We start from the raw sequence: 26,222 nt of genomic DNA on the forward strand, positions 1-26,222 counted from the left end.
CCTTAAAAGGCTTTGGGAGCTAGATCTTAGTGCTCTCTGGGGAATGTGTGGGGAGAGGCGGTCCCTAAGGTAGGCAGGGCCTCGGCCATATAGGGCTTTAAAGGTAATAACCAGCACCTTGTAGCGAACTCGGAATATAATTGGAAGCCAGTGCAGTTCCTTCAGCCCAGGCCACACATGTTCCCACCGAGGTAGTCCCAGTAGCAGCCTGGCCGCCGCATTCTGCACTAGCTGCAACTTCTGAGTTCGGCACAAGGGCAGCCCCATGTAGAGGGCATTACAGTAGCCTAGTCTCGAGGTGACCGTTGCATGGATCACTGTTGCTAGGTCGCTACGTTCTAGGAAGGGGGCCAACCTGTCTCGCCCTTCTAAGATGGAAGAAGGCGGATTTCGCAGTGGCAGCTATCTGTGCCTCCATTGGCAGGGAGGACTCCAGTAGCACTCCCAGGCTTTTGACCCTGCGCACTGGTATCAGTGATGCACCGTGAAAAGCGGTAGGGAGATCTCCCCTCCAGCCCGCAGCAGTCCACTCAAAGGACCTCTGTCTTCGCTGGGTTCAGCTTCAGCCCACTCAGCCTTGATCCAGTCTGCCATGGCCTGCAACGCCCGGTCCAAATTTATAGGGTGTCGGCAGTCCCGGCCGCCCATCAATAGATAGAGCTGGTGTCATCAGCGTACTGATGGCAACCCAGCCCATGTCTCCGGGCAATCTGGGCAACGGGGCGCATTGCCTCCCATCCAAAAACTAACTAAAGCTGTGCCACATAGAGGACAAAATCAATTCAATTGGGATTAATATTGGCTGAATGGCCAAGCCACACTTGTTTTATCATGTGACCACGGCCAGTTTGCAATCTTAAACAACAAACTGCATGCATTTCAGCCACAATACCTGATCCCCTCGTCTGATGAAGTGTGCTTAGAGAGCGCGCAAAAGTTTACATTCTGAGTAAAACCTGGTTGGCCTTAAAGGTGAAACTTGACTCCTGCTTCGTTCTACTGCTTCAGACACAACGGCTGCCCTCTTGGATCTATCCCTTTCCATTAATGCCTGCAGTCCCCACCTCCCCTCTTGTGAGAGCTCCAGGCTTCTTTATCTTAAACTTGGCAAGCGACTACTTCTCCTTCCTACTAAACAGCCCTCATGGGCAGCTGACAAACAAACAAACAAAAAATCAAAATTAAGACAACAGCAATGCAAAAAAACCCCCAAAACAAAACCCTGAAACCTAACCAGTGGCAGCCACCCAAGCAGAACTGGCCATGACGTTGGCCATAAAAAGAGCCAGAAAGTAATGACCTTAGCATCAATAAAGCCATAAATCAAGAGGAGAACAATATCAATGTCAGGGACTCAATTCGGGGACTATCACACACACACACACACACACACACACACACACACACCATTGGCACAACCGGCTTGCAGGTTTGGAAACTCTTTGGTTTCAGAGACCGAGGATTTGTATTCTCAAACCTGCTCCTTCCCCAGAAGCCGAAAAGACCATTTGACTCAGAGAGGGGTTTCAGAATGCAATGGTCACTTAACTGATACAAGTTTGCTGCTATTTATTTGCGCAAGAGAAAAATATATATATTGGATTGCTTTTGAGCCAGCTTGGGATGCTAATGAGGACCCGGGATAATTATGGATTAAGCAAAATCCTGCCGATGCTAAAAACAGTAAATGCCGCTGGACTTCGTTGTATAAACAAGAGGAAGGAGCTGCAAAACGCTGTGGAGAGAGAGAGAAAATGCCGTCTTTTGTTGCAGCGCTGGCGTGATTAAAAGGAGGGGGGGGAGAAACCATTCAGATCAGGACAAAGAGTAAATCTCTCTTCGCTACTTTGAAGGAAGGAGAAAATTAAGTTGTGGGGGAATCTCTTCAGCCACTCCTACCTCCGGCTATCATCTCTTGCGAGGGCCACAAGGCCTCGGAATGAAAACCCAGATTAAGGGAACGAAGCAGCCAGAATTAAAGCAAAACTCCTGAAGGTTCATTTTTTTACAAAATGTAACAAATTCATTTGGGATTTTTTTCCCGCCTGTCCTTCGCGTGCCTTCTGGCTTTGAAAGCCGCCTTCTGTTTAATTTATGTTTCTAAAGCTTTCTTTGACACCATCAGCTTTCAAAGGAAGAAACATGAAAAGAGCCACCGTGTTTACTATATTGCTACGATTTTGCAAAATGCTGTCGCAAAGATAGGATGAGTTTATTACTACGGGGGTGTTGCCGGGATCTACCCCTGCCATCTTCTGCTCACAATCCAGAGGGAAGACGTTTCATTCCCCTGAGAATTCAGAAGGAGGGTAAGGGAACGCAGACTAGGGGTGGCCACACTCAATGTAAGAAGCACACAGAATAAACATCAGATGTCTGAGAGCTGCAAGACATGAAAGAAGGAGGAAAGAAAGGGAGGGAGGGAGGGAGGGAGGAAGGAAGGAAGGAAGGAAGGAAGGAAGGAAGGAAGGAAGGAAGGAAGGAAGGAAGGAAGGAAGGAAGGAAGGAAGGAAGGAAGGAAGGAAGGAAGGAAGGAAGGAAAATAGGGGAGGGAAAGGTAGAAAGAAAGCAACTTTCAACTTTAGATGAATTCTCCAAGCCACTATGTGTTTGTAGACAAACACATTGGGCCCAATCTGTGTCATGGTACCTTCACATGTTCTCAAACAGCACAAGAAGCAACTTATGTACCAAAGCTTGCACTGCCCAGCCATTTCATGTTATCCTCTGGGTCTTAGGCTCAAAGCATTGACCATGAGATTTCTGCAATGAATGCTAATAAACCGAAAGTAGCTTTGCAACTTCCAGATACAACACCTGAACGGCATACTCAAGATTGCTACAGCAGAGACATTGTCTCCAGTTTTTGATGCAATAATTCAGAGCAAGAGCTGTCAGTTATCAGAGACTGTTAATAAACAAAATATTACAAGATTGCTAGAGTTTTAAGCATATTTTAAGTTTTTAAAAAATCTTTGATTGTGCTTGCCTGTGACCTTTATAGAAGTTTATATCTCCGCTACCTGGCACTACATTTTATGGCACACGTGGCCCAGCCCACAAGATCTCATTTATGTCAGATCCAGCCCTCGTAACAAATGAGTTTGACACCCTTGTTCTTTACTTCCAAGCTCTGAGATTAGGCTGTTCCTGCCTCTCTTACAGGTCAGTTGTTTTATTTACAAGTGAAGGTATGTAGAAGCCATAACTAGTTTGGGCAGGTTGCTCACGACTGGCAGGGTGAACAGGTGAGCACCCTAAGCCATCACAGGGTGCATCAATCTTTGCAAGATGTGGTGGATTGAAAGGGAAAGCCCTTGGTGCTGAGAAGCATCAGCAAAACCCTGAGTTGTCTGCGCAGGCAGAGGAAAGGAGACAAAGATTGACCCCTCTTGGTACGGCTCATGTGTGGGGCAAGGAGAAATGATGCCTCCAAAGTCCAACATTCTGTGCCACACGGTGGCCAAAAATCCCAAGAGCCATCAGGAGGTCCACCAGTGGGGCCAGGACACTAGAAGCCCTCCCACTGGGCCCTCCCCCCAATCACCAAGAACACAGAGCATCACTTGCCCCAGACAGAGAGTTTCAACAATATGCTGTGGCTAATAGCCACTGATGGACCTCTGCTTCAGATGCTGATCCAATCCCCTCTTGAAGCTGTCTATGCTTGTAGCCGCCACCACCTTCTGTGGCAGTGAATTCCAAGTGTTAATCGCTCTTTGGGTGAAGAAGGGCTTCCTTTTATCCGTTCTAACCCGACTACTCAGCAATTTCATTGAATGCCCACGCGTTCTCGTATTGTGAGAAAGGGAGAAAAGTACGTATGTTTGTTGTGAATTGCATGCTCTTATCATTGTTTTTGTCTTGCTTAGAGACCGTGGTGCCTTGTGTTTTGCTAGCTTGTGTTTAATCACGGCAGGCCTGGGCTCATTAAAGGCACCAAGAAGAAGAAGAAGATATTGGATTTATATCCCGCCCTCCACTCCGAAGAGTCTCAGAGCGGCTCACAATCTCCTTTACCTTCCTCCCCCACAACAAACACCCTGTGAGGTGGGTGGGCTGAAGAGGGCTCTCACAGCAGCTGCCTTTCAAGGACAACCTCTGCCAGAGCTCTGGCTGACCCAAGGCCATGCCAGCAGGTGCAAGTGGAGGAGTGGGAATCAAACCCGGTTCTCCCAGATAAGGAGTCCAGACACTTAACCACTACACCAAACTGGCTCTCACCAAAGTCTACCCCCACCCCGGAGCAGCCAACTCCAGCTTGGGAAATTCTAGGAGAGTTAGGTGCAGAACCTAAAGAAGGGGGCATTTTAGGAGGGAGGCAGACCGGCAGGGACACGGGGCCATGGAGCCCGCCCTCTGAAGTGGCCATTTCCTCCAGGGAACTTTCCGTGGTCTGGAGGTCGGCTGCAATGTTGGGAGTCCACCAGCTCTACTGCACTGCCAGAGTCTTTGGCACAGAGAGGCAGGCTGGTTAGGAGGAAATAATTGATTTCTTTGAAGTCTTTCCTTGGAAATTTTGGCAGCTCCACCAAGAAGAAGGGAAGATTCACGCAGGCCACGTCAGGCAACCGGAAAAGCTCCTCTCCCTCTCCAGCTTCAGAAGCCCTTTATAGGGTCGCCAGCCTCCAGACAGGGCCTGGAGATCTCCCAGAATTACAGATGATCTCCAGCTAACAGAGGTCAGCAGCCAGCCCTGGAGAAAATGACCACTTCAGTGGCTTGACTCTATAGCACCATAGCTCCCTCCTCTCACAGACCTCCCCCTCTCCAAGGCTCCACTCCCCAAATCCCCAGAATTTCACAATCTGGAGCTAGAAACCTCACATAACCCAGAAGGGCTGTCACAGAGAGGGTGGTGCAGAGTTGTTTTCTGTTGCCCAGAAGGTCGGACCAGAACCAGTGGGTTGAAATTAAGAAGAAGAAGAAGATGATATTGGATTTATATCCCGCCCTCCACTCCAAAGAGTCTCAGAGTGGCTCACAATCTCCTTTCCCTTCCTCCCCCACAACAGACACCCTGTGAGGTAGATGAAGATATTGGATTTATATCCCGCCCTCCACTCCGAAGAGTCTCAGAGCGGCTCACAATCTCCTTTCCCTTCCTCCCCCACAACAGACACCCTGTGAGGTAGATGAAGGCTCTAATATTTTTGTCTCAACTACACTAATTCCATTTCACATTTTATAGCATACTCCTTTTGTTAAAATTATCCGATAATTTTGACAGTTCCAATAGAAACAGGTTTTAGAATATAGAATACAGGGGGGGGGAAGAAAAAAAAAAAGTTCACATCAGAGAATCTTAAGAGTCTTGATTATCTAAACAGGCATAGAATTCAATCCAACATTTTCTTGCTTCGTCTTCAGATTTCCCAGTTAACAACTGGGATAAGAAGTCCATCTCTGCTGTTTCCAAAACTTTTCCCACTAAGTCCATTTTCGTGGGGATTTCCTGAGACTTCCATCTTTGCGCCAAGAGGATCTTAGCTGCTGTATTAAAATGCGCCCACCGATGTCTCTTCTCGTGGAGAAGGATTTCTGAGGAAAAGCCACCGCCCGGCCAGACCACAACGCGGCCCCTGATGATTCCCGGCCCGGCAGCTAAGACACTCGCCACTTCCGCGACAGTTTGATAGTTCCAGGTTGTTTTCTCTGGCGGTCCAGCCGCTGCCTCTGTCTCCTCTCCGTCCACGCTCAGGCTCAGCCAGCTTTTGCCTGGGCCCCACAACCAACTCCTCTCTCCAGCATCCAGCAACCGCTGACACCCCCACACTCCGCCCACAGCCTGGCTTGTCCTGCACTCCAGCTCGTGGTCCCAACGGCCTTCCGCGTCGGCACCGGGCCAGCCCTGCCGAAATCGTAAGCGGCGTGCCTTTGATGTTTTGGGGGGAGTTAGAAGTCCGCAAAGCTCTTAAAATTTGTACCACACCTTCCTCCAACAGCATATTATCGAGCCCACCTTCAGATGCTGTTAACGCAGGGCCGGGCTAGTCGTAGGCTATTGCAGTTCAGGAGCGCTAGCACCCGAGCTCCTGTCTCGTCGTCATCTTCAGAAAGATCTCCTTCCTTGGAGGTTTCTTAAGCTGCGGCTAAAGGTTCATTGGGCAGCAATGCTGATTCTGTGAATTTGGGCAGATCATGAGAGGGAGGGCAAGAAGAGATGAGCCACGGCTTGGCCCCTCTGGTCCTTGGAACTCTCTGCCTGGGGCAGTGAAGCTCTATATTCTTGGTGCTTGGGGAGCGGGAAATAGTGGGAGGGCTTCTGGTGTCCTGGCCCCACTGGTGGACCTCCTGATGGTGCCTGGGTTTTCTGGCCCACTGTGTGACACAGAGTGTTGCACTGGATGGACCGTTGGCCTGATCCAACATGGCTTCTCTTATGTTCTTGTGTCTTGGGCTGTGATGCTCTGTATTCTTGGTGCTTGGGGGGAACAGTGGGAGGGCTTCTAGTGTCCTGGCCCCACGGATGGACCTCCTGATGGCACCTGGGGGGTTTTTTGGGCACTGTGTGACACAGAGTGTTGGACTGGATGGACCGTTGGCCTGATCCAACATGGCTTCTCTTATGTTCTTGTGTCTGGGGCTGTGATGCTCTGTATTCTTGGTGCTTGGGGGGCACAGTGGGAGGGCTTCTAGTGTCCTGGCCCCACGGATGGACCTCCTGATGGCACCTGGGGTTTTTTGGGGCACTGTGTGACACAGAGTGTTGGAATGGATGGACCGTTGGCCTGATCCAACATGGCTTTTCTTACGTTCTTATGTCTGGGGCAGTGATGCGCTGTATTCTTGGTGCGGGGGGGGGGGCACAGTGGGAGGGCTTCTAGTGTCCTGGCCCCACGGATGGACCTCCTGATGGTACCTGGGGTTTTTTGGGGCACTGTGTGACACAGAGTGTTGGAATGGATGGACCGTTGGCCTGATCCAACATGGCTTTTCTTACGTTCTTATGTCTGGGGCAGTGATGCGCTGTATTCTTGGTGCGGGGGGGGCACAGTGGGAGGGCTTCTAGTGTCCTGGCCCCACGGATGGACCTCCTGATGGTACCTGGGGTTTTGGGGGGCACTGTGTGACACAGAGTGTTGGAATGGATGGACCGTTGGCCTGATCCAACATGGCTTCTCTTACGTTCTTGTGTCTGGGGCTGTGATGCTCTGTATTCTTGGTGCGGGGGGGGCACAGTGGGAGGGCTTCTAGTGTCCTGGCCCCACGGATGGACCTCCTGATGGTACCTGGGGTTTTTTGGGGCACTGTGTGACACAGAGTGTTGGAATGGATGGACCGTTGGCCTGATCCAACATGGCTTTTCTTACGTTCTTATGTCTGGGGCAGTGATGCGCTGTATCCTTGGTGCCTGGGGGGCACAGTGGGAGGGCTTCTAGTGTCCTGGCCCCACTGATGGGCCTCCTGATAGCACCTGGGTTCTTTTGGCCACTGTGTGACACAGAGTGTTTGACTGGATGGGCCATAGACCTGATCCAACATGGCTTCTCTTATGTTCCTTCTACACACAGGGTAGTGCCGATTGTCACTTTGGAGTCAGGAAGGAGTTTTCAGGCCAGGGATCATGGAGCTTTCTTGCCTCCCTCTGAACTCAGAGCAGGGTCACTGGGGAAGAGCTGGGGAGAAGGAAGTTGTGAATGTCCTGTGCTGTGCAGGAAGTCGGACTAGATGACCCTTGAAGTCTCTTCCAGCTCTCTGTTTCTAAGCACCAGGACTTTTTTTTCTAGCAGGAGCTCCTTTGCATATTAGGCCACACCCCCACAGATGTAGCCAATCCCCCAGGAGCTTACAGTAGGCCCTGTAAGTAGAGCCCTGTAAGCTCTTGGAGGATTGGCTACATCAGGAAGGTGTGGCCTAATATGCAAAGGAGTTCCTGCTACAAATAAAAAAATGAAGAGCCCTGCTAGCAGAACACTCTGAGTGGAACGCTCTAGCAAAAGCACACAGCTGCCACAACAGTGGACATTTTACAAGGAAGAGCTTCCCATCTTCAGCCTGGATCAAAACAACACAATTATCCCATTAGGGAGGCCCTCTCAGACCAGGCTGCTTCAGAAGCAGCTCCTCCTTGGCACAAAACCGCCTGTGCAATAACAATTAAAAAAAAACCCATTCGGGGGCGGAGCGTCGCGAGCTAATGGCGGACGCAACCTAAGCTAGCTCCGATCTCCTCCTTCCTCAAAGCCTCCAGAAATCAACGAAACAAACTCTAATGTCTACAAAAACAAAAGGAAAAGCCGTCCGAAGCAAACAGAAGCAAGCTCCGAAAAAGAAAACCCTGGTATCGGCTTTCTTCTTGCCTGAAAACGCTTTAAAGGTGGGTGACCCGACCGCGTGCTCCCCAGACGGCCCTAATATGGCGCCCACTCCAACCTCTCCCAGGCCCGCTGACGCTGCTCAGTCTGATAGCGAAGCAGAAAGACCAATTACTAAAAAGGACTTAGATCTATTAAAAATGGACATTCACAAGTATTTTAATGAAGCCATTATAGATCATATTAAGCCACTGAAAGAAAAGATTGGGGAACTCACAGAAGACCTCAATACGACTGCAAACATAGCTGAGCGCTCAGCAGAGCTGGGCTTGTCGTTAAAAAGGGAAGTCACCACCTTAAAAGAAAACGAGCATAAATTGCAAAACAGACTGGCAACCTTGGAACATAAATGGCGTGCCCTAAATATTAAGCTTCGCGGATTTGACGAGAGAGTGGAAGAGAAACAGGACTTGCTGCTTTTTGTGGCAGACTGGCTGAGGGAGACATTTTCCCTCCCCGACAACGTGGCTGCTAGCATAGTTCGAGTTCAAAGACTGGGCGCCATTTCCTCGCAACGGCGCAATTTTACTAGAGACATTCTAGTCCAATTTACTAACTCTCGACTGAGAGACCTTATACTTCAAAAATCAAGGCAAATGGATGCTATCGTATACAGGGGGAAGAAAATCCTGCTCCTGCTTGATCTTTCGCCAGAATCACTTGAGAAAAGGAGAAAGCTAAAGATCGTTTCCAGCAAGCTGCATGAGAGCAACCTGAGGTTCAGATGGAGCCCGACTTCGGATCTCCTGTTGTTTAAAAATGGCGCCTTTTACAAGATCCATGATGCGCAGTCAGGAATCACCGCGTTGAACGCTCTGGCCATCAAATACTCAGAAGAAGAAGAAAAGGAGCTACGAAAGAACTTTGAAGCGTCTGTAGACAGTCAGCCATCTGAAGATGCGGTTTAAATTTCTGTAACTCTACATAAACTCCACTGGAGCTAACAAAAAGTTAACTTGCCTCAATAGCCCCGTTGGGCTTTTATCTTATAAAACTGTTATGAAACTGTTATATAAATGTTAACCTTGAGAACTCTGCTTTACAAAGCTCAGCAGAAGAACTGATTACTAGGGTAATGCATCATTTAACAAGCAGAGGTATAAAACAGGCATGTTAGCTAGCAAAATCAATGAGCCCAAGCAGTTCTGTTGGGGGGGGGGGGGGTTTGCCTGTGTGAAATCACTTTGAATTTGTTATGAAACTGTTAACCCTTAGAAAGCTATTTTACAAGTCGCATCAATAGAGCTGCTTGTAAGGGAAATGTTTTCATAGACATACCTTCATTGCCTTAGAACTTTTGATGAGGCCTTTTTCTGTTGAATTAATGGACTTTACTAACCGTTAACATTTATTGTGTTTCTCCTCACTAGCTCCACAGGAGAGGTTATACAACTAACTTTTATTTCCAGATCTGACAACAACATTCTTGCCTTCGATATCCATACAGCAACTAATGGTGCAAGGCACGCATATTAAGGCTTAGTTCACCTCTTCATGGTTTCTAAGGTTGATATCTATATTACCCAGATGTTAGAGTTTTTAAGGCTTAATAAATGAGGATGGGGGAGGAAGGTTAAAGTATTTGTGGTTTACTTATAGCTTTTGCCCTCCTGGTAGGGACTTGAGAGTTTCAAATAAGGGAAACCTAAAGGGGTTTTTTCCCTAGCACCCTAGTTACTGGGTAGCTGTGAAACTACACCCAAGTATTGGGTGTGAGTGAGTAGAATATAGTTGTTCTGTTCTTTATTGGCGGGTGGATTGGCATTCCCCCCTTTTTTCTTTTTTTCTTTTTTCTTTTTCTTCTTCCCCTTTTTTTCTCTTTTTGTCTTTTTTCCTCGTTTTTTCCTTATTAATTTAACTCTGCTATTTCCCTGAACTAGTTACCAGCTCTTATAAAATAGCAGTTCACATTAGGATTGATTTAGTTTGCATTAGTGAAACAACACCTTAAGTCTCCTGGTAAAGTGTACTAAACCTCATGCTCAATGCCTATAATGTCTAAAAGTCTGAAACTGTTAACTTGGAACTGCAGAGGGTTTAAACACCCAATTAAGCGCTCTCGCATTTCTAACTTTCTAGCAAGGCAGCGACCGCACGTGGTCTGCCTGCAAGAAACTCATGTGAAGAAACAAGCCCCTTTTGGGTTGCGCTCTAAATGGTTCAATCAGATCTATCATGCGCCAGGCTCATCTAAAGCAAGAGGGGTGGCAATCCTATTTTCTAAGGACACTGTTTTTGATTTGCATGATACCAAATCAGATCCTAAAGGACGTTATATTTTTGTTAAAGGTACTTTGAACGGTAAACCAATAACGGTGGTTTCTATTTATGCACCCAACAGCAGCCAATTGTCCTTTTTGAAAGAGACCTTCGCAGAGCTGATGGATTTCAAGCATGGTGAGCTTATTGTTGGAGGCGATCTTAACTACATCGCAGATCTGAACCTCGATAAGACAGGGGGTAAGAAGCCCAAAAAGAGACACACTAAAGAAACAGGCCTAAACAACCTCTTGCAATCCTTAAATCTAACTGATGCCTGGAGGGCATTACACCAAAAAGCAAGAGATTACACCTACTTCTCACATGTGCACAACGTATACTCCAGGATTGACTACATTTTAACTTCCCCAGCTCTCTTAGCCTGTATCCATGATGTTGAAATCGGTTCCCGGACCATTTCAGACCACTCATGGGTATCAGCTAATTTCATGTTGCAAGAGCTAAATAGCAAAGGGCAGACCTGGACTTTGAATAAACTCTTGTTGACGAAAGACAGTATTTGCGATAGGGTAGATAAACAGATTCAAGAATACTTTCAACTCAATGATAACTGCGGAGTTGCACAAAACGTAGTATGGGATGCCTTCAAGGCTGTACTTAGAGGCAACCTTATCTCTTTGGCTGCATTCTGCCGCAGAAACAGAAATAAAGATATTTTGGAACTCAGATCCAAAATCACTGAATTGGAAACAAAACACAAGAAATTTGGAGGAAAGAAAACCCTTAAAAAACTAACTATGGAAAGAAATAAATTAGACCTAATTGAAACCTCAGACGTCCAAAAAAATCTACTATACTTGAAACAACGCTATGTTACTAAAACAGCAAAATCCCTGAGGTTATTAAAATTTAGACTCCAGCAAACTAAGGCAAACTCTCAAATCCACTCTATTAAATCGCCTCAGGGCAATTTGCACGTCATACCCCAGGAAATTACTAAAGTTTTCCAAGACTACTACTCCACCCTATATAGTACAGCTATTGAGACAGATTTGGACTTCAAAAAGTATTTAAGGGACATGAAATTCGACCGGAAACTATCAACTAACGATGCTGAGTTCATGGATAGGCCTATCTCAGAAATAGAAGTTCGTGAAGCGCTCTCCTCAATCAAAAACAACAAGGCGGTCGGTAATGATGGATTTCCTATCGAATTTTATAAAAGATTTAGTTCTAGTTTACTACCCCCTTTAACGAAAACATGTAATTTGGCAATGTCAGAAGGTATTATACCTGAGACTTGGAAAGACTCAAAAATGATAGTTATTCATAAGGAAGGGAGAGACAAGCAAGACCCTAAATCTTTTCGACCAATTTCGCTCCTAAATCATGACTTTAAAATTTTTTCCACAGTGCTAGCCCGCAGACTAAACAAAATTATCAATGCATATATCCATCCGGATCAGACAGGATTCATTCCTGGCCGGTCCATTGCCGACAACATTAGGAGAACACTCAATCTTATTCATTTCGGCAAATCAACACAAACAACTTCTCTTATTGCTTCATTAGATGCCGAGAAGGCCTTTGATAGGTTGGAAATTAAATATTTGAAAGCAGTGCTGGAGCAGATGGGCTTCGGGGAAAAATTTCTAAACTCAATAGCTGCCATTTATAATCAACCGAAAACACAGATTAGTATTAACACCCTCAAATCAGAAGTAATCACCTTATCTAGAGGTACGCGACAGGGATGCCCCTTGTCTCCGATCCTATTTGCGCTCTCACTGGAGCCTTTAGCTCACCTAATACGGATGGACCCCGAAATTGAAGGTATAAAAGTTGCTGGAGTAACCCATAAAACTAGTCTGTTTGCAGACGACGCGGTCATATACTTAAGCAACCCTTTAAAATCTCTAACTAATTTAATGCAAACAATAGAAACCTTTGGAAAATTTTCTGGCCTTGCTATTAACATATCTAAGTCGGAAATCTTTCCAATTTATGTTCCTGCTGAGGTGCGCCGGGACATTATGCTTACCTTCCCCTTTAAATGGGTCGACAAAACCTGGCGACATTTGGGGGTCCAAATTCCTACAGACCTTGCTAACTTGATTAGTGCAAATTATGGGCAACTCTTTAAAAAGGTCAAATTAGATTTACAGTCCTGGGCAAAACTTCAACTCAACTTGCTGGAGAAAATTGATTTATTAAAAACTTTTGTGATGCCTAAATTTCTCTTCTTATTTCAAAACATTCCTGTAGATATTCCAAGAGGTGAAATGAAAATGTGGCAAAAGAGCTTTTCTCTGTTTCTGTGGCAAAATAAAAAACCAAGAATAGCATATCATCTTCTGGCTAAACCTAGTGACAGGGGAGGTCTGGGTGCGCCAATCTTAGAAAAATATCACCTGGCGGCCCAGCTGCGGAACATCCTAATATATACTAAGAAAAGCTGTGACCTACCCTGGTTGCAAATAGAGGCAGCAAGTGTTCTTCCTGCCCATCTCAATGAATTTGTATGGGTTAGCGAAACGGACAGGAAAAAAACCAACTTATCTAATCCCTTCCTACGTTACACACTACAACTTTGGGACAAGTATAGATCTGTAGTGACTCAGCCATCAACCCCGATTATGTCTTTCTTGGGGCAACCCTGGTTCCCGCCGGGTATGCCCAAAGAAAACTTCCAAACCTGGAGAAGAGGGAAAATTATGAGAATTACTGACATTAGCGCCAAAGGTAAATTATATACGCGTGAGCAGCTCAAGACCAAATTCAAAGTCGAAATCCCTTGGTTTGAGTATCATCAGATACACGATACTCTAAACAATGTGATCCCTGTGATGCTACCAGTTAATCAGTTGAATGCCTTCGAGAAATTAATACATGATGAAAATACGACAATGAGAGGTGTAATTGCAAAAATATACTTTTTATTAAATCAAAAAAATTGGGCACACCCTACATCACAGCAAAATGCCTGGGCTAAGGACTGCAGCACTCACCTGACTGAGGAACAGTGGCATACAATTTGGACTTCATCTTTATGTAAATCTAGATGCATTAATTTTAAATTACAGCAATACAAAATAATCTCGAGATGGTATCTGACTCCACAAATGCTAAGCCATGCACAGAAAAACATCAGCTCTCTCTGTTGGAAGGGGTGTGGGACTCCTGGCTCCTTCCTCCATTGTTGGTGGTCGTGTCAAAAAGTGCAGACATTCTGGAATAGCATAATTACCAAAATTGAAGCAATTGTACAGGAAACCATCCCTCGTACCCCTGATTTTGTCCTTCTTAATTTATGGCCGAAAACAGCCTACTCCAAATTGAAATCAGAACTCATCTCAATCTTGCTCTTAGCAGGAAAACTGCTGCTTGCAAAACTTTGGAAGAACACTAAGATACCTTCAATAACTCGCTGGTTTCAAAAGGTGTGGGAACTTATAATACAGGATAAGATTGCTTCTCAACTCGTCGCGGGGGACAATCCCAGATTAGGGGGAAATTTTATGGAAAGATGGTTTCCTTTTTTAGACTTTACAAACAAAAACACATCTAAGAAGTATGCAATGCCGAAAAAGTTCCTGGACTTTGTTTTATACTGAAACTTGACCTGCACAGGCTGGGCCTGCTTGAAAGTGTTTAGGCAACTGCCTAGGGACAAGACTTTGTTTATAAGTATAGATGTCAATGCATAAATGTAGATTCATGGTTAAATGCAAACATATGAATGTGTATGCTGGTTATTATCATATTTTTGCCACTCTTTTATTTATTTTTTTATTTATTTATCTATCTACTTTTTCGTTTTCTCTGTTTTAAAAGTTGTGGTTGTTACACCTTTGTCGACATTTGCATGGAAGCTGTGTTTGAGCCAATCACTTGTGTTTGTATAAGAAATGTTATTATCGTTCTTTTTCTTATAAAATAAAAAATTTTAAGTTTAAAAAAAAACCCATTCACAAGCCAACTGCTGTCTACAGCCCAGTATGACCCTGCTCTTCGGGCCTGAATGAGCAGGGGGCTGCTCATCATGAGTCCCAAGTCGAGAGTCCCTCTGCTGCTCTTGCCTCGCCCACCACCCTCCCACGCCCCCTCTGTCCGGGCCCGCTGCTTAAGATCTGCAGAAACAAACCAACCCTGCCCCCCCCCCCGCAATGGAAATCAGGTCATCCTTGGCCTTAAGTGCAGAACTGGAAAAAAAAATAATATGTTTGCAACTGCATGTGGGCATGACAAAGCTTCTCTCCCTGTATCCGAGCCACCATCTGCAGGGCAGAGAGATGCTTACAAATCTCTCACCCGTGTTTCTTCCACCTGGAACTCTCCACTCTCTTGTCTGCGTCAAAACCGTGCTTCTGTGTCCCGCCCCTACCCCCACTTTCTCCTCTCTCTTCCTTCACAGCAACCGCTTCCTGAAATGTATCCATTCTTCAACGATCTGGGGATATCGTAAATTTGGGATATAGTAAATCGGTACGAGACACGACATGATTGTTAGAGGTATCCATGGCGATCCCACGCAGAAAAGGATGGGGCAAACAAATCTACAAGACTAACAGCCGACCGTGACTCTCAAGAATCTAAGTGCATACCGAGCGGAGAATAAATTAGAGAAACTTTCCTGCAGGGAAGGAAGCTCCAGCTATTTAGTTTATACGGTTAGCAATTCCCTTGCATAACATAAACACACGCATACTCTGAGCAAACGGCAAGTGTAATGATGTAAATAAAATCAGTTTTGAAACAGGTAGGGTTTTTCCTCCCCCCAACCCACCCACCCCCCACTGCAACTAGAAACAGACGAAGACGACATTGGATTTATATTCCGCCCTCCACTCGAGAGTCTCAGAGCGACTCACAATCTCCTTTATCTTCCTTCCCTGTGAGGTGGGTGGGGCTGAGGTGGGTGGGGCTGAGAGAGCTCTCCCAGAAGCTGCCCTTTCAAGGACAACCTCTGCGAGAGCTCTGGCTGACCTAAGGCCATTCCAGCAGCTGCAAGTGGAGGAGTGGGGAATCAAATCCAGTTCTCCCAGATGAGGGTCCGCACACTTAACCACTACACCAAACTGGCTCTCATAAGCCCACATCATTACAGACACTACAATCAGCAGCTGTTTTGTTTAAAAGTGCAGTGTATCTCTGATATTCTTACATTCTATTGATCTGGAGACCCTTTGCCTTTCTAGAAACCAGATACTCAGGGCTTTTTTTGTAGCAGGAACTCCTTTGCCTATTAGGCCACACACCCCTGATGTAGCTAATCCTCCTGGAGCATACAGTAGGCCCTGAAAGAAGAGCCCTGGAAGCTCTTGGAGGAATGGCTGCATCAGGGGTGTGTGGCCTAGTGTGCAAAGGAGTTCCTGCTACAAAAAAAAGCCCTGTGGATATGACTTGCTGGGCCCAGAATAATTATTTTGTTCATTACTATATTTATAGTCCACTTTTCTCATTAATGCCCAGGGCAGATTCTACACTGTGAAACGATGCAGTTAGTAGGAGGAGAGAACACAGAGCAAGGCATTAGTAGCTGATCACAGATGTATCAATCCAGCCAGAGTTTTTGTACCCTCAGTTCCCAGTGGTCTTAATGCAAGAGACGTAAGCAAATGCTCAGCTCTTTCGTACTCAGATCCACCCTTTTTCATCCACAATAATTTCATACGGCTTTTCTGTCCAGATCTACTTTGATGGTAAAAAACACAGAGGTTGACAGCTGCATGTTTGGAAATGCATGGGAATCTGAGGGTGGAGCCTGGGAAAGCGGGTCTTAGGGTGGGATGGGACATCAGAAGGCTATAATGCCACACAGCCCAGCTTCCAAAGCAGCCATTTTGTCCAGAAGAAGAAGAATAAATGTTTTAAATATATAAATAAGGTATCTATATAGTCTGGAGATCAGTTATAATTCCAGGGCATCTCCATCCCCGACCTGGAAGGCTAGTAACCCCATGAAAGCGGCAAAATCTTAGCGAGCCAGTGACTAAACCTGGAAGTGATGTCACTGTATCAATGATGCCCCCCATTTTCTACTGCCACTAATATGAACACCACTGGGGAAGACAGTTACCTTTAGGAAAGGGCATGAACCGTATTTTTGTAGTTTATTACAATTTGTGGTCAAACCACAAACCGAACCATGAACCAATTGGTTCGCAAACCAAACCAGTTTGTAGTGGTTTGTGACTCCTGCTTTCTACTCCTCACTGCTTTTCACAGGGAGCAGAAAGCAGGGGTTTAAATGACGCCAAGCCATTTTAAAACCCCTGCTTTCTGCTCCCTGTCACTCAGCTGTTTTGCATGAGGAGCAGAAAGCAGGGGTTTAAATGACTCCACTCCCCGCCACTCAGCTGTTTTGCATGAGGAGCAGAAAGCAGATAATTAAATGGCTTAGAGTCATTTAAACCCCTTCTTTCTGCTCCCTACCAGTCCGCTGTTTTTAATGAGGAGCAGAAAGCAGGTAATTAAATGGCTTGGAGTCATTTAAACCCCAGCTTTCTGCTCCCCACCACTCCACTGTTTTTCATGAGGAGCAGAAAGCAGGAATTTCAGTGGCTTGGAGTCATTTAAACCCCTGGTTTCTGCTCCCTGCCACTCAGCTGTTTTTCATGAGGAGCAGAAAGCAGGGATTTAAATGGCTTAAGAGTCATTTAAACCCCTGCCTTCTTCTGTTCACAAACCACCACAAACTGCCTTAAAATTCATGGACATTCATGGCAGCTCATCGGTTTGCAAACCGAACTCCCCAAGTTTTATCACGAATTTGCATTCATGAGCCCGTTCATGCCCATCCCTAATTGTTTTGGCACGAGTTTGCCTGCCTAAAGAGGACAAATGGAACTCCAAAGTTTGGCTGTCATGAGTAGGAATTTGGAAATGGGTCACTGTCTGCAAGGGTGCACAGAAAGACACTACATCCACCAAGCTCACAGACCCCCTCTGAACACATGCTTCACTTGTCATAAGAATGGGCATTTTGCTAACATATGGTATAATAACCACAAATAACACTTTGGGGCATTTTGACCATACTTTTTTCAGACGTTCATTCTCCAACTTACAGAAACAGCATGTGATTTTACAAATGCCCCAAGGCTGCAAAAAGAAAAGGAAAAAAAGACTTTCTGGCTTACCATCTCCAACAAACTGCAGGAGGGCCAGATCTATGGGCCTCTTCCATGGCGATCCTTTCTGGAGGGCAATGCCATACCCAGTGGTGGCAAAGATGTACCCACTGCCAATTGTCACCAGCTTGCATCCTTCATCCCGCCCAGCTTTGTAGTTCAGCACCGCCGCGTCGTAGATAAATGCATCCAGCTTCCTGAAATGAAAGATGGTGTTTTACAAATCGAACCCAAAACGGCAGGTGAATGAGTTTCCTTTCTCCCCTGGATGCTGGAGAATGCAAGAAGAATTATTTGATAAGCACATTCAAAGGTACACTGCGGTTGAGGGGAAAGCTAGACCTGTTAGTGAGCATTAGGGCAGATCGGGATCCACCTATTCTGTGAAGGACCATAACTTCACGGCAGACCACATGTTTTGCCTGCAGAAGATCCCAAGTTCAATCCACGTCATCTCCAACTGAAAAGGTAGAAGTTAGCAAGACTGTTACTCCAACTGATTCCATTCTGCACCTGAGAGGGGGTGAAGCTTGGGAAGGAGGCAGTCACGCGACCATATAGCTTGCTATATGGTCATGTGACTGCCTGCTTCTTAAACTCCTACCCAAGTGCAGAGAAGACCCAACACAACGTAAGTTAGGGGGTTTATTGTATCCTGGAAGGAATTCTGCATTCATCTCTCAACTTGGCTACTCTCTGGTGCTTCCCATCACACTTTTCTGAATAAATTATATACAGCGCGCCATCCAGTTGCAACTGACTGATGGTGACACAGCAAGGGGCTTTTCAAGACACATGAGAAGTAGAGATGGTTGGCCACTGCCTGCGCTGGTGGCTTAGCTTCTGATGGTGATCCCAGCAAGGGGCTTTCAAGGCAAGGGAGAAGCAGAGATGGTTGGCCATCGCCTTCCTCTGCAGAGCGTTCCTTGGTGGTCTCCCATCCAAGCACCAACCCAGCTTAGCTTCCAAGGTCTGACCAGATCGAATTATACCATGCCTCCTTCCCTCCCTCTGAATAAACTACGGAGGGAGCAAATACACCTTTTGTTCATTTCTTTTTTTTTTATCCCAGTGTGACTTGTTTCCGTGTCCATTTTCGTTGCTGAAACAGAGAATTCATTTGTTTCTTTTTTTACATTTGCATGTCATTTCCATGCAACTGATGTAGCCATTTATACGCATATCATTTATTCTACAACACACGCTGCTCTGAGTCTCAAGTTATCTTATGTTTCACGGGAGCAATTTGGTGGAAGGAAGGCGGAAGTGTCAAGAAAACGAGTATTTACCAGTTTGGTTTGCACTAAAGAGTAGCAGAAAATTCAACAGGGAGATTCACACAGAATTGGGGAACGACAGAATAGTCAAAACGATGGTATTCGAAGTAATGTATGGTTGTGACAGCTGGACCATAAGGAAGGCCGAGCGCTGAAGAATAGATGCTTTTGAGATGTGGTGCTGGAGAAGACTCTTGAGAGTCCCTAGAACTGCAAGAAGATCCAATCAGTCAGTCCGAAGGGAAATCAACCCAGACTGTTCCCTGGAAGGTCAGATGCTGAAGCTGAAGCTCAAATACTTTGGCCACCCAATGAGAAGGGAGCACTCCCTGGAGAAGATCCTGATGCTGGGAAAGACAGAAGGCAAAAGAAGAAGGGGACGGCAAAAGAGGAGATGGCTGGACAGCGTTACTGATGTAACTAACGTGAATTTGAGCAGACTTCGGAGGATGGTGGAAGACAGGAGGGCCTGGCGTGACTTGGTCCAGGGGGTGGCAAAGAGTCAGACTTGACTGTGCGACTGAACAACGACAAAACAGCATTCTGAGAATAAATCTATCCAATAAACCTGCATTGTTCTACTAGCAATATCTGACGCAGACCTCGTGATGAGAAAGGATGAAAAAAAAAACCCTGAACTAAAATCTAAAGACTGGGGGTGGGGGCGGAGGTGGGGAGGAATTGAATTGTTCCTCAAAGACTGCAAAACGGTACCCACTTGAGTCAACCAACACGCCATTTTTGTGTTGGACAGCAAAAGGTTTCTGCCCCAAACAAGTATATTTAGCAATGGATGCTGAGCGAACACAGGGGTCAGGGAAAGATTCTGCTAGCCAATAAACAGAATGGCTCCGGGTTCCCCAGAGGTTTTGCTTTCGCCAGCAAGCTTCCTGCTTTTGCAGTACAATCCCCTGCGTGTTGCTATTCTTATCCCAAAGCACAGGAGCAAGGGCGGGGAGAGGGAAGATTCACAGACTTCCAAACAGTCCCTTGGTGGTTCCTACGCAGAAGCGCTCGCAAGTTCTGCAGCAGGCAGAGAAACAGGGAAGGCGAAGGCCCTGCGTGTCGAATTCATAAAATGCAGCGGAAAGGGGGGGAAAAAGACCTCTTTGTAGTTTGGAAAAGATGGACAGGGCAGGAGGAGAAGATGACTGAGCCGATTCCACAGAGATCAGGTTATAAATCTAACCAACAAATAAAACGATGCAAGAGAGCTAGGAGTTGTCTGTAGGTGAACCATCGTCTTCCCCGGGGAAACTACTTGGTTGTGGGTTCAGATACTACTCAGGTTCAGGCAAAACCAGAAACAAGGACTGCCTTCTCCAATGCCTGTTATCTGCAATGTTTTTTTGCCTTGCCATGTATAATAGCATATATATTTGCAGCACTGTGTTTATGAATGGATCTGTCCCTAAAGCCTTGCCCAAAGTGAGAGCCAGTTTGGTGTAGAGGTTAAGTGAGCGGACTCTTATCTGGGAGAACCGGGTTTGATTCCCCATTCCTCCACTTGCACCTGCTGGAATGGCCTTGGGTCAGCCAGAGCTCTCTTATCTGGGAGAACCGGATTTGATTCCCCACTCCTCCACTTGCAGCTGCTAGGATGGCCTTGGGTCAGCCATACCTCTCTTATCTGGGAGAACCGGGTTTGATTCCCCACTCCTCCACTTGCCCCTGCTGGAATGGCCTTGGGTCAGCCATACCTCTCTTATCTGGGAGAACCGGGTTTGATTCCCCACTCCTCCACTTGCAGCTGCTGGAATGGCCTTGGGTCAGCCATAGCTCTCTTATCTGGGAGAACCGGGTTTGATTCCCCACTCCTCCACTTGCAGCTGCTGGGATGGCCTTGGGTCAGCCATACCTCTCTTATCTGGGAGAACCGGGTTTGATTCCCCACTCCTCCACTTGCCCCTGCTGGAATGGCCTTGGGTCAGCCATAGCTCTCTTATCTGGGAGAACCGGGTTTGATTCCCCACTCCTCCACTTGCCCCTGTTGGAATGGCCTTGGGTCAGCCATAGCTCTCTTATCTGGGAGAACCGGGTTCAATTCCCCACTCCTCCCCTTGCAGCTGCTGGAATGGCCTTGGGTCAGCCAGAGCTCTCTTATCTGGGAGAACCGGGTTTGATTCCCCACTCCTCCACTTGCCCCTGTTGGAATGGCCTTGGGTCAGCCATAGCTCTCTTATCTGGGAGAACCGGGTTTGATTCCCTACTCCTCCACTTGCAGCTGCTTGAATGGCCTTGGGTCAGCCATAGCTCTCTTATCTGGGAGAACCGGGTTGGATTCCCCACTCCTCCACTTGCAGCTGCTGGAATGGCCTTGGGTCAGCCATAGCTCTCTTATCTGGGAGAACCGGGTTGGATTCCCCACTCCTCCACTTGCAGCTGCTGGAATGGCTTTGGGTCAGCCATAGCTCTGGCAGGAGTTGTCCTTGAAAGGGCAGCTGCTGTAAGAGCCCTCTCAGCCCACCCACCTCACAGGGTGTCTGTTGTGGAGGAGGAAGATAAAGGAGATTGTGAGCTGCTCTGAGACTCTGAGATTCAGAGTTTAGGGCGGGATATAAATCCAATATCTTCACAAACATCTAATGTAAAAAATTAATAATAGTAAATAATAAATACTGGACTTGAACTTAGATAGTTAGTTATTTCATTTATAGCCCTCCCCTCTCCCCAAAGTAGCACACATCATTCTCCCTTTCTCCATGTTTATGCTCACAACAACCCTGTGAGGTAGCTTGGTCTGTGAGCATGCGACTGGCCAACACTCACTCAGTGGATTTCCATGGCAGAGGAGAAGGATTCATACCTGTGTCTTCCAAAGTCTAGTCCAAGGGTGGCCAAACTATAATAAGTTTTTATTTATACCCCGCCCTCCTCGCCGAGGCAGGCTCAGGGCGGCTTACAGAGCATGATACAATATCATAGTACGACAATAACAGATAAAATTAATCAGCAATATAAATACAAAATATAAATTAATTTTTAAAAATAAGCTAAAATCAAACCCGGTTCTCCCAGATAAGAGAGCTCTGGCTGACCCAAGGCCATTCCAGCAGCTGCAAACTATGGCTCAGGAACCACGCGCAGCTCTTTCACACATATTGTGTGGCTCCCAGAGGTTAAGGGGGAATTTAATGCAGACCTCAGTCAGCCTCTGAGTGCTGACCCATAAGTAGGTGACTAATTCTTCCATGTATGAAGTGGGGAAGGAGGGGGGGATAGGCAGGCTTGCAAGCTTTCTCCTCCATCACAGAGGCCACCCGGAGACCTAGAGCAGGGAAAGAGAGCGCAAGAGCTGACCGAACCACTGGAAGGGGGGACAGAATGAAAGAGGGCTGCATAGGGTCCCCCCCTTAGTTCCATAGCTCTTGGAGGAGTTGTATTTACTAACTTTGATGTCAAGGCAAAGAAAGAGGTGCATAATGATGCAATAAAGCACAGGAAAGCTGATATTCTGAGTAAAACTTTGTTGGTCTTAAAGGTGATACTTGACTCCTGCTTTGTTCTACTGCTTCAGACCAATACGGCTGCCCGCTTGGATCTAACTAGATGCAAATGGTGGTCAGTAATTTATGTGTCACATGTGTGTTTCCTTCTCCCACTGGTGCCAAAGAAGAGAGCCAGTTTGGTGTAGTGGTCAAGTGCATGGACTCTTATCTGGGAGAAGTGGGTTGGATTCCCCACTCCTCCACTTGCACCTGCTGGAATGGCCTTGGGTTAGCCAGAGCTCTCTTATCTGGGAGAACCGGGTTTGATTCCCCACTCCTCCCCTTGCAGCTGCTGGAATGGCCTTGGGTCAGCCAGAGCTCTCTTATCTCGGAGAACCAGGTTTGATTCCCCACTCCTCCACTTGCAGCTGCTGGAATGGCCTTGGGTCAGCCATAGCTCTCTTATCTGGGAGAACCAGGTTTGATTCCCCACTCCTCCACTTGCAGCTGCTGGAATGGCCTTGGGTCAGCCATAGCTCTCTTATCTGGGAGAATCGGGTTTGATTCCCCACTCCTGCACTTGCAGCTGCTGGCATGGCCTTGGGTCAGCCATAGCTCTGGCAAGGGCAGCTGCTGTGAGAGCCCTCTCAGCCCCACCCACCTCACAGGGTGTCTGTTATGGGGGGGGGGGAGAAGATATAGGAGATTGTAAGCCGCTCTGAGTCTCTGATTCAGAGAGAAGGGTGGGGTATAAATCTGCAATTCTTCTTCTAATTCCCTAACCTTTTCCTATGCTGTTCTTATAGAGAGTGTTATTCCCAGCTTTTTTTTTAAATTCTCCTTCTTACATGTTTGTGTTGTGAAGTGCATATATATGCATTTCATCTTTCTATGCAAAGAAAGTATTAAGCATTTTAACAAAGCCATGTGTGTCTTGTGGCTCTCAAACATCTGATGTTTATTCTTATGTGGCTCTTACATTAAGCAAGTTTGGCCTCCCCTGGTCTAGACGGATGCTCTGCTTCGCCACGCTGAGAAACGACTGCACATGAAAATGGCTCTATAAATGCTGAGTGCTATTTTTAGTTTTTATGATAAGCATTAAGATTACCAGGAAACCTGCCTGGCAAGAAAGACCCACCCGGTAGACTCCAGATCCAGACGACGCACGGAGCCCAACACCGTCAAATCCCGAAAACCAGCCTGCAAAGGTGAATCCTGCGGGGTTAAACCCTGCCCTTGTTGCCGGTCCGCAGCTTTGTGCCAAGCCCCTTATCACCCGCCTTGCCAGAGCAGCGCACGGCCATCCATCACTCTGCTCAGAAATAAGAGGACTCTGTCAAGGACTTCCAGCTTCGCTCGCTTCTATAAAAGAACAGGCACTTCGAGAGAGGAAGTCAGGGACAAAAGGCTCCGGTGTGCAAGACAATGCTCCACATTCATGCTGAGAGACCTGTGATTGTTCAGAGCCTCCACGGAAAGGGGGGGAGGCCTGAGAAGAGAGCCGGTGGGAGGCTGCCACTGTTCCCACGCAAGAACGATCAGGTCCCACTACACCAAACGGGCACCAAACTTAAAACATGCTTCAAACATTAGCACTTGTTGGTCTTAAAGGTGCTTTCTTTGTATTTCTCCGATGGCATCCAGGGAACTGGGCAAAGGAAGCTCTGGCTCTTTCCTTCCTTCCCCAGGGGACCAGGAGGGAGAAGAGCCTCAGCCAATAGAAGGCTTGGCTCAGTAGCTCTGCTGTGCGATTGTGATAGCCTGGCAAAGCAAGCTTTTCCTTCCCCCCCTAAGGGAGGAGCCTCAGCCAATGGAGTAAACAGAGGTTTTGCTCTGTAGCTCCTGTGCGATTGAGCACGTCTTGTAAAGCAAGCTGAGACGCAGAAGGAAGCAAGAGAGAGGGAGAAGGAAGCAGACAAGAGCCAGTCGCTCGGGGGCCTGATGGGAGCCCTCCGGGGGGGCTGATTTGGCCTCCAGGCTACACGTTTGACACCCCTGATTTAAATCACTATTTTGCTTTCCTGGAATATGTTGCTGTACATTAATGCCAGCAACAAGAAATAATCAGATAAACACCACAAGAGCAACTTCCCAAACTTTTCCAAACTTCTTTTAGGAGGAGGAGGAGGAAGAGATTGGATTTCTACCCTGCTCTTCACTCAGAGCCTCAGAGCGGCTTACCTTCCTCCCCCACAACAGACACTCTGTGAGGCAGATGAAGATATTGGATTTATATCCCGCCCTCCACTCCAAAGAGTCTCAGAGCGGCTCACAATCTCCTTTCCCTTCCTCCCCCACAAGACACCCTGTGAGGTAGATGAAGATATTGGATTTATATCCCGCCCTCCACTCCAAAGAGTCTCAGAGCGGCTCACAATCTCCTTTCCCTTCCTCCCCCACAAGACACCCTGTGAGGTTGATGAATATATTGGAATTATATCCCGCCCTCCACTCCGAAGAGTCTCAGAGCGGCTCACAATCTCCTTTCCCTTCCTCCCCCACAACAGACACCCTGTGAGGTAGATGAAGATATTGGATTTATATCCCACCCTCCACTCCGAAGAGTCTCAGAGCGGCTCACAATCTCCTTTCCCTTCCCCCCCACAACAGACACCCTGTGAGGTAGATGAAGATATTGGATTTATATCCCGCCCTCCACTCTGAAGAATCTCAGAGCGGCTCACAATCTCCTTTCCCTTCCTCCCCCACAACAGACACCCTGTGAGGTAGATGAAGATATTGGATTTATATCCCGCCCTCCACTCCGAAGAATCTCAGAGCGGCTCACAATCTCCTTTCCCTTCCCCCCCACAACAGACGCCCTGTGAGGTAGATGAAGATATTGGATTTATATCCCGCCCTCCACTCCGAAGAATCTCAGAGCGGCTCACAATCTCCTTTCCCTTCCTCCCCCACAAGAGACACCCTGTGAGGTGGGTGGGGCTGGAGAGGGCTCTCACAGCAGCTGCCCTTTCAAGGACAACCTCTGCCAGAGCTATGGCTGACCCAAGGCCATTCCAGCAGGTGCAAGTGGAGGAGTGGGGAATCAAACCCGGTTCTCCCAGATGAGTCCGCACACTTAACCACTACACCAAACTGGCTCTCCAGGGCAAGCACCCCCCTCTGCCACCCTTAGGTCCAGCCCTGCTCGAGGGAACAGCTCTGCTGAGAACTTGTGGCTGATTCAAGGTCACACCTGCAGGTGCATGTGAGGGAGTGGGGAACTAAACCTGGCTCTCCCAAATTAGAGTCTGGCACTTAGCCACTACACCAAACAGTTCATCCCTGCATTCCCCGCCTCCCAAAATCATCAGAAATGATGAGAGATTATCCAAGATATTTTTAAAGGGTAAAAGTAGTTCTATGACCAGGAATTTCAGAGGAATGGATGTCAGGAGTGACCCCCCACACACACATACACACCTCTTGGAGACAGCCAGTTTGGTGTAGTGGTTAAGTGTGCGGACTCTTATCTGGAGAACCGGGTTTGATTCCCCACTCCTCCGCTTGCACCTGCTGGAATGGCCTTGGGTCAGCCAGAGCTCTCTTATCTGGGAGAACCGGGTTTGATTCCCCACTCCTCCGCTTGCACCTGCTGGAATGGCCTTGGGTCAGCCAGAGCTCTCTTATCTGGGAGAACCGGGTTTGATTCCCCACTCCTCCACTTGCAGCTGCTGGAATGGCCTTGGGTCAGCCATAGCTCTCTTATCTGGAGAACCGGGTTTGATTCCCCACTCCTCCGCTTGCACCTGCTGGAATGGCCTTGGGTCAGCCAGAGCTCTCTTATCTGGGAGAACCGGGTTTGATTCCCCACTCCTCCACTTGCAGCTGCTGGAATGGCCT

The 26,222-nt window shown here is 47.2% G+C and overlaps 1 protein-coding gene across 1 annotated transcript in view; it reads right to left on the bottom strand.

Annotated features, from left to right (window-relative positions):
- Positions 1 to 26,222, bottom strand: part of GRIN2A (glutamate ionotropic receptor NMDA type subunit 2A) — a 388,418-nt gene that overhangs the window by 8,893 nt on the left and 353,303 nt on the right. Inside the window, exon 10 of the mRNA XM_060260719.1 lies at positions 17,681 to 17,868. Coding sequence (XP_060116702.1) covers positions 17,681 to 17,868 — 188 coding nt within the window. The remainder of the gene's footprint in view (positions 1 to 17,680; positions 17,869 to 26,222) is intronic.

The sequence above is a fragment of the Heteronotia binoei genome, chromosome 20 (assembly GCF_032191835.1).
Source record: "Heteronotia binoei isolate CCM8104 ecotype False Entrance Well chromosome 20, APGP_CSIRO_Hbin_v1, whole genome shotgun sequence".
In the NCBI taxonomy this organism is placed as follows: Eukaryota; Metazoa; Chordata; class Lepidosauria; order Squamata; family Gekkonidae; genus Heteronotia; species Heteronotia binoei.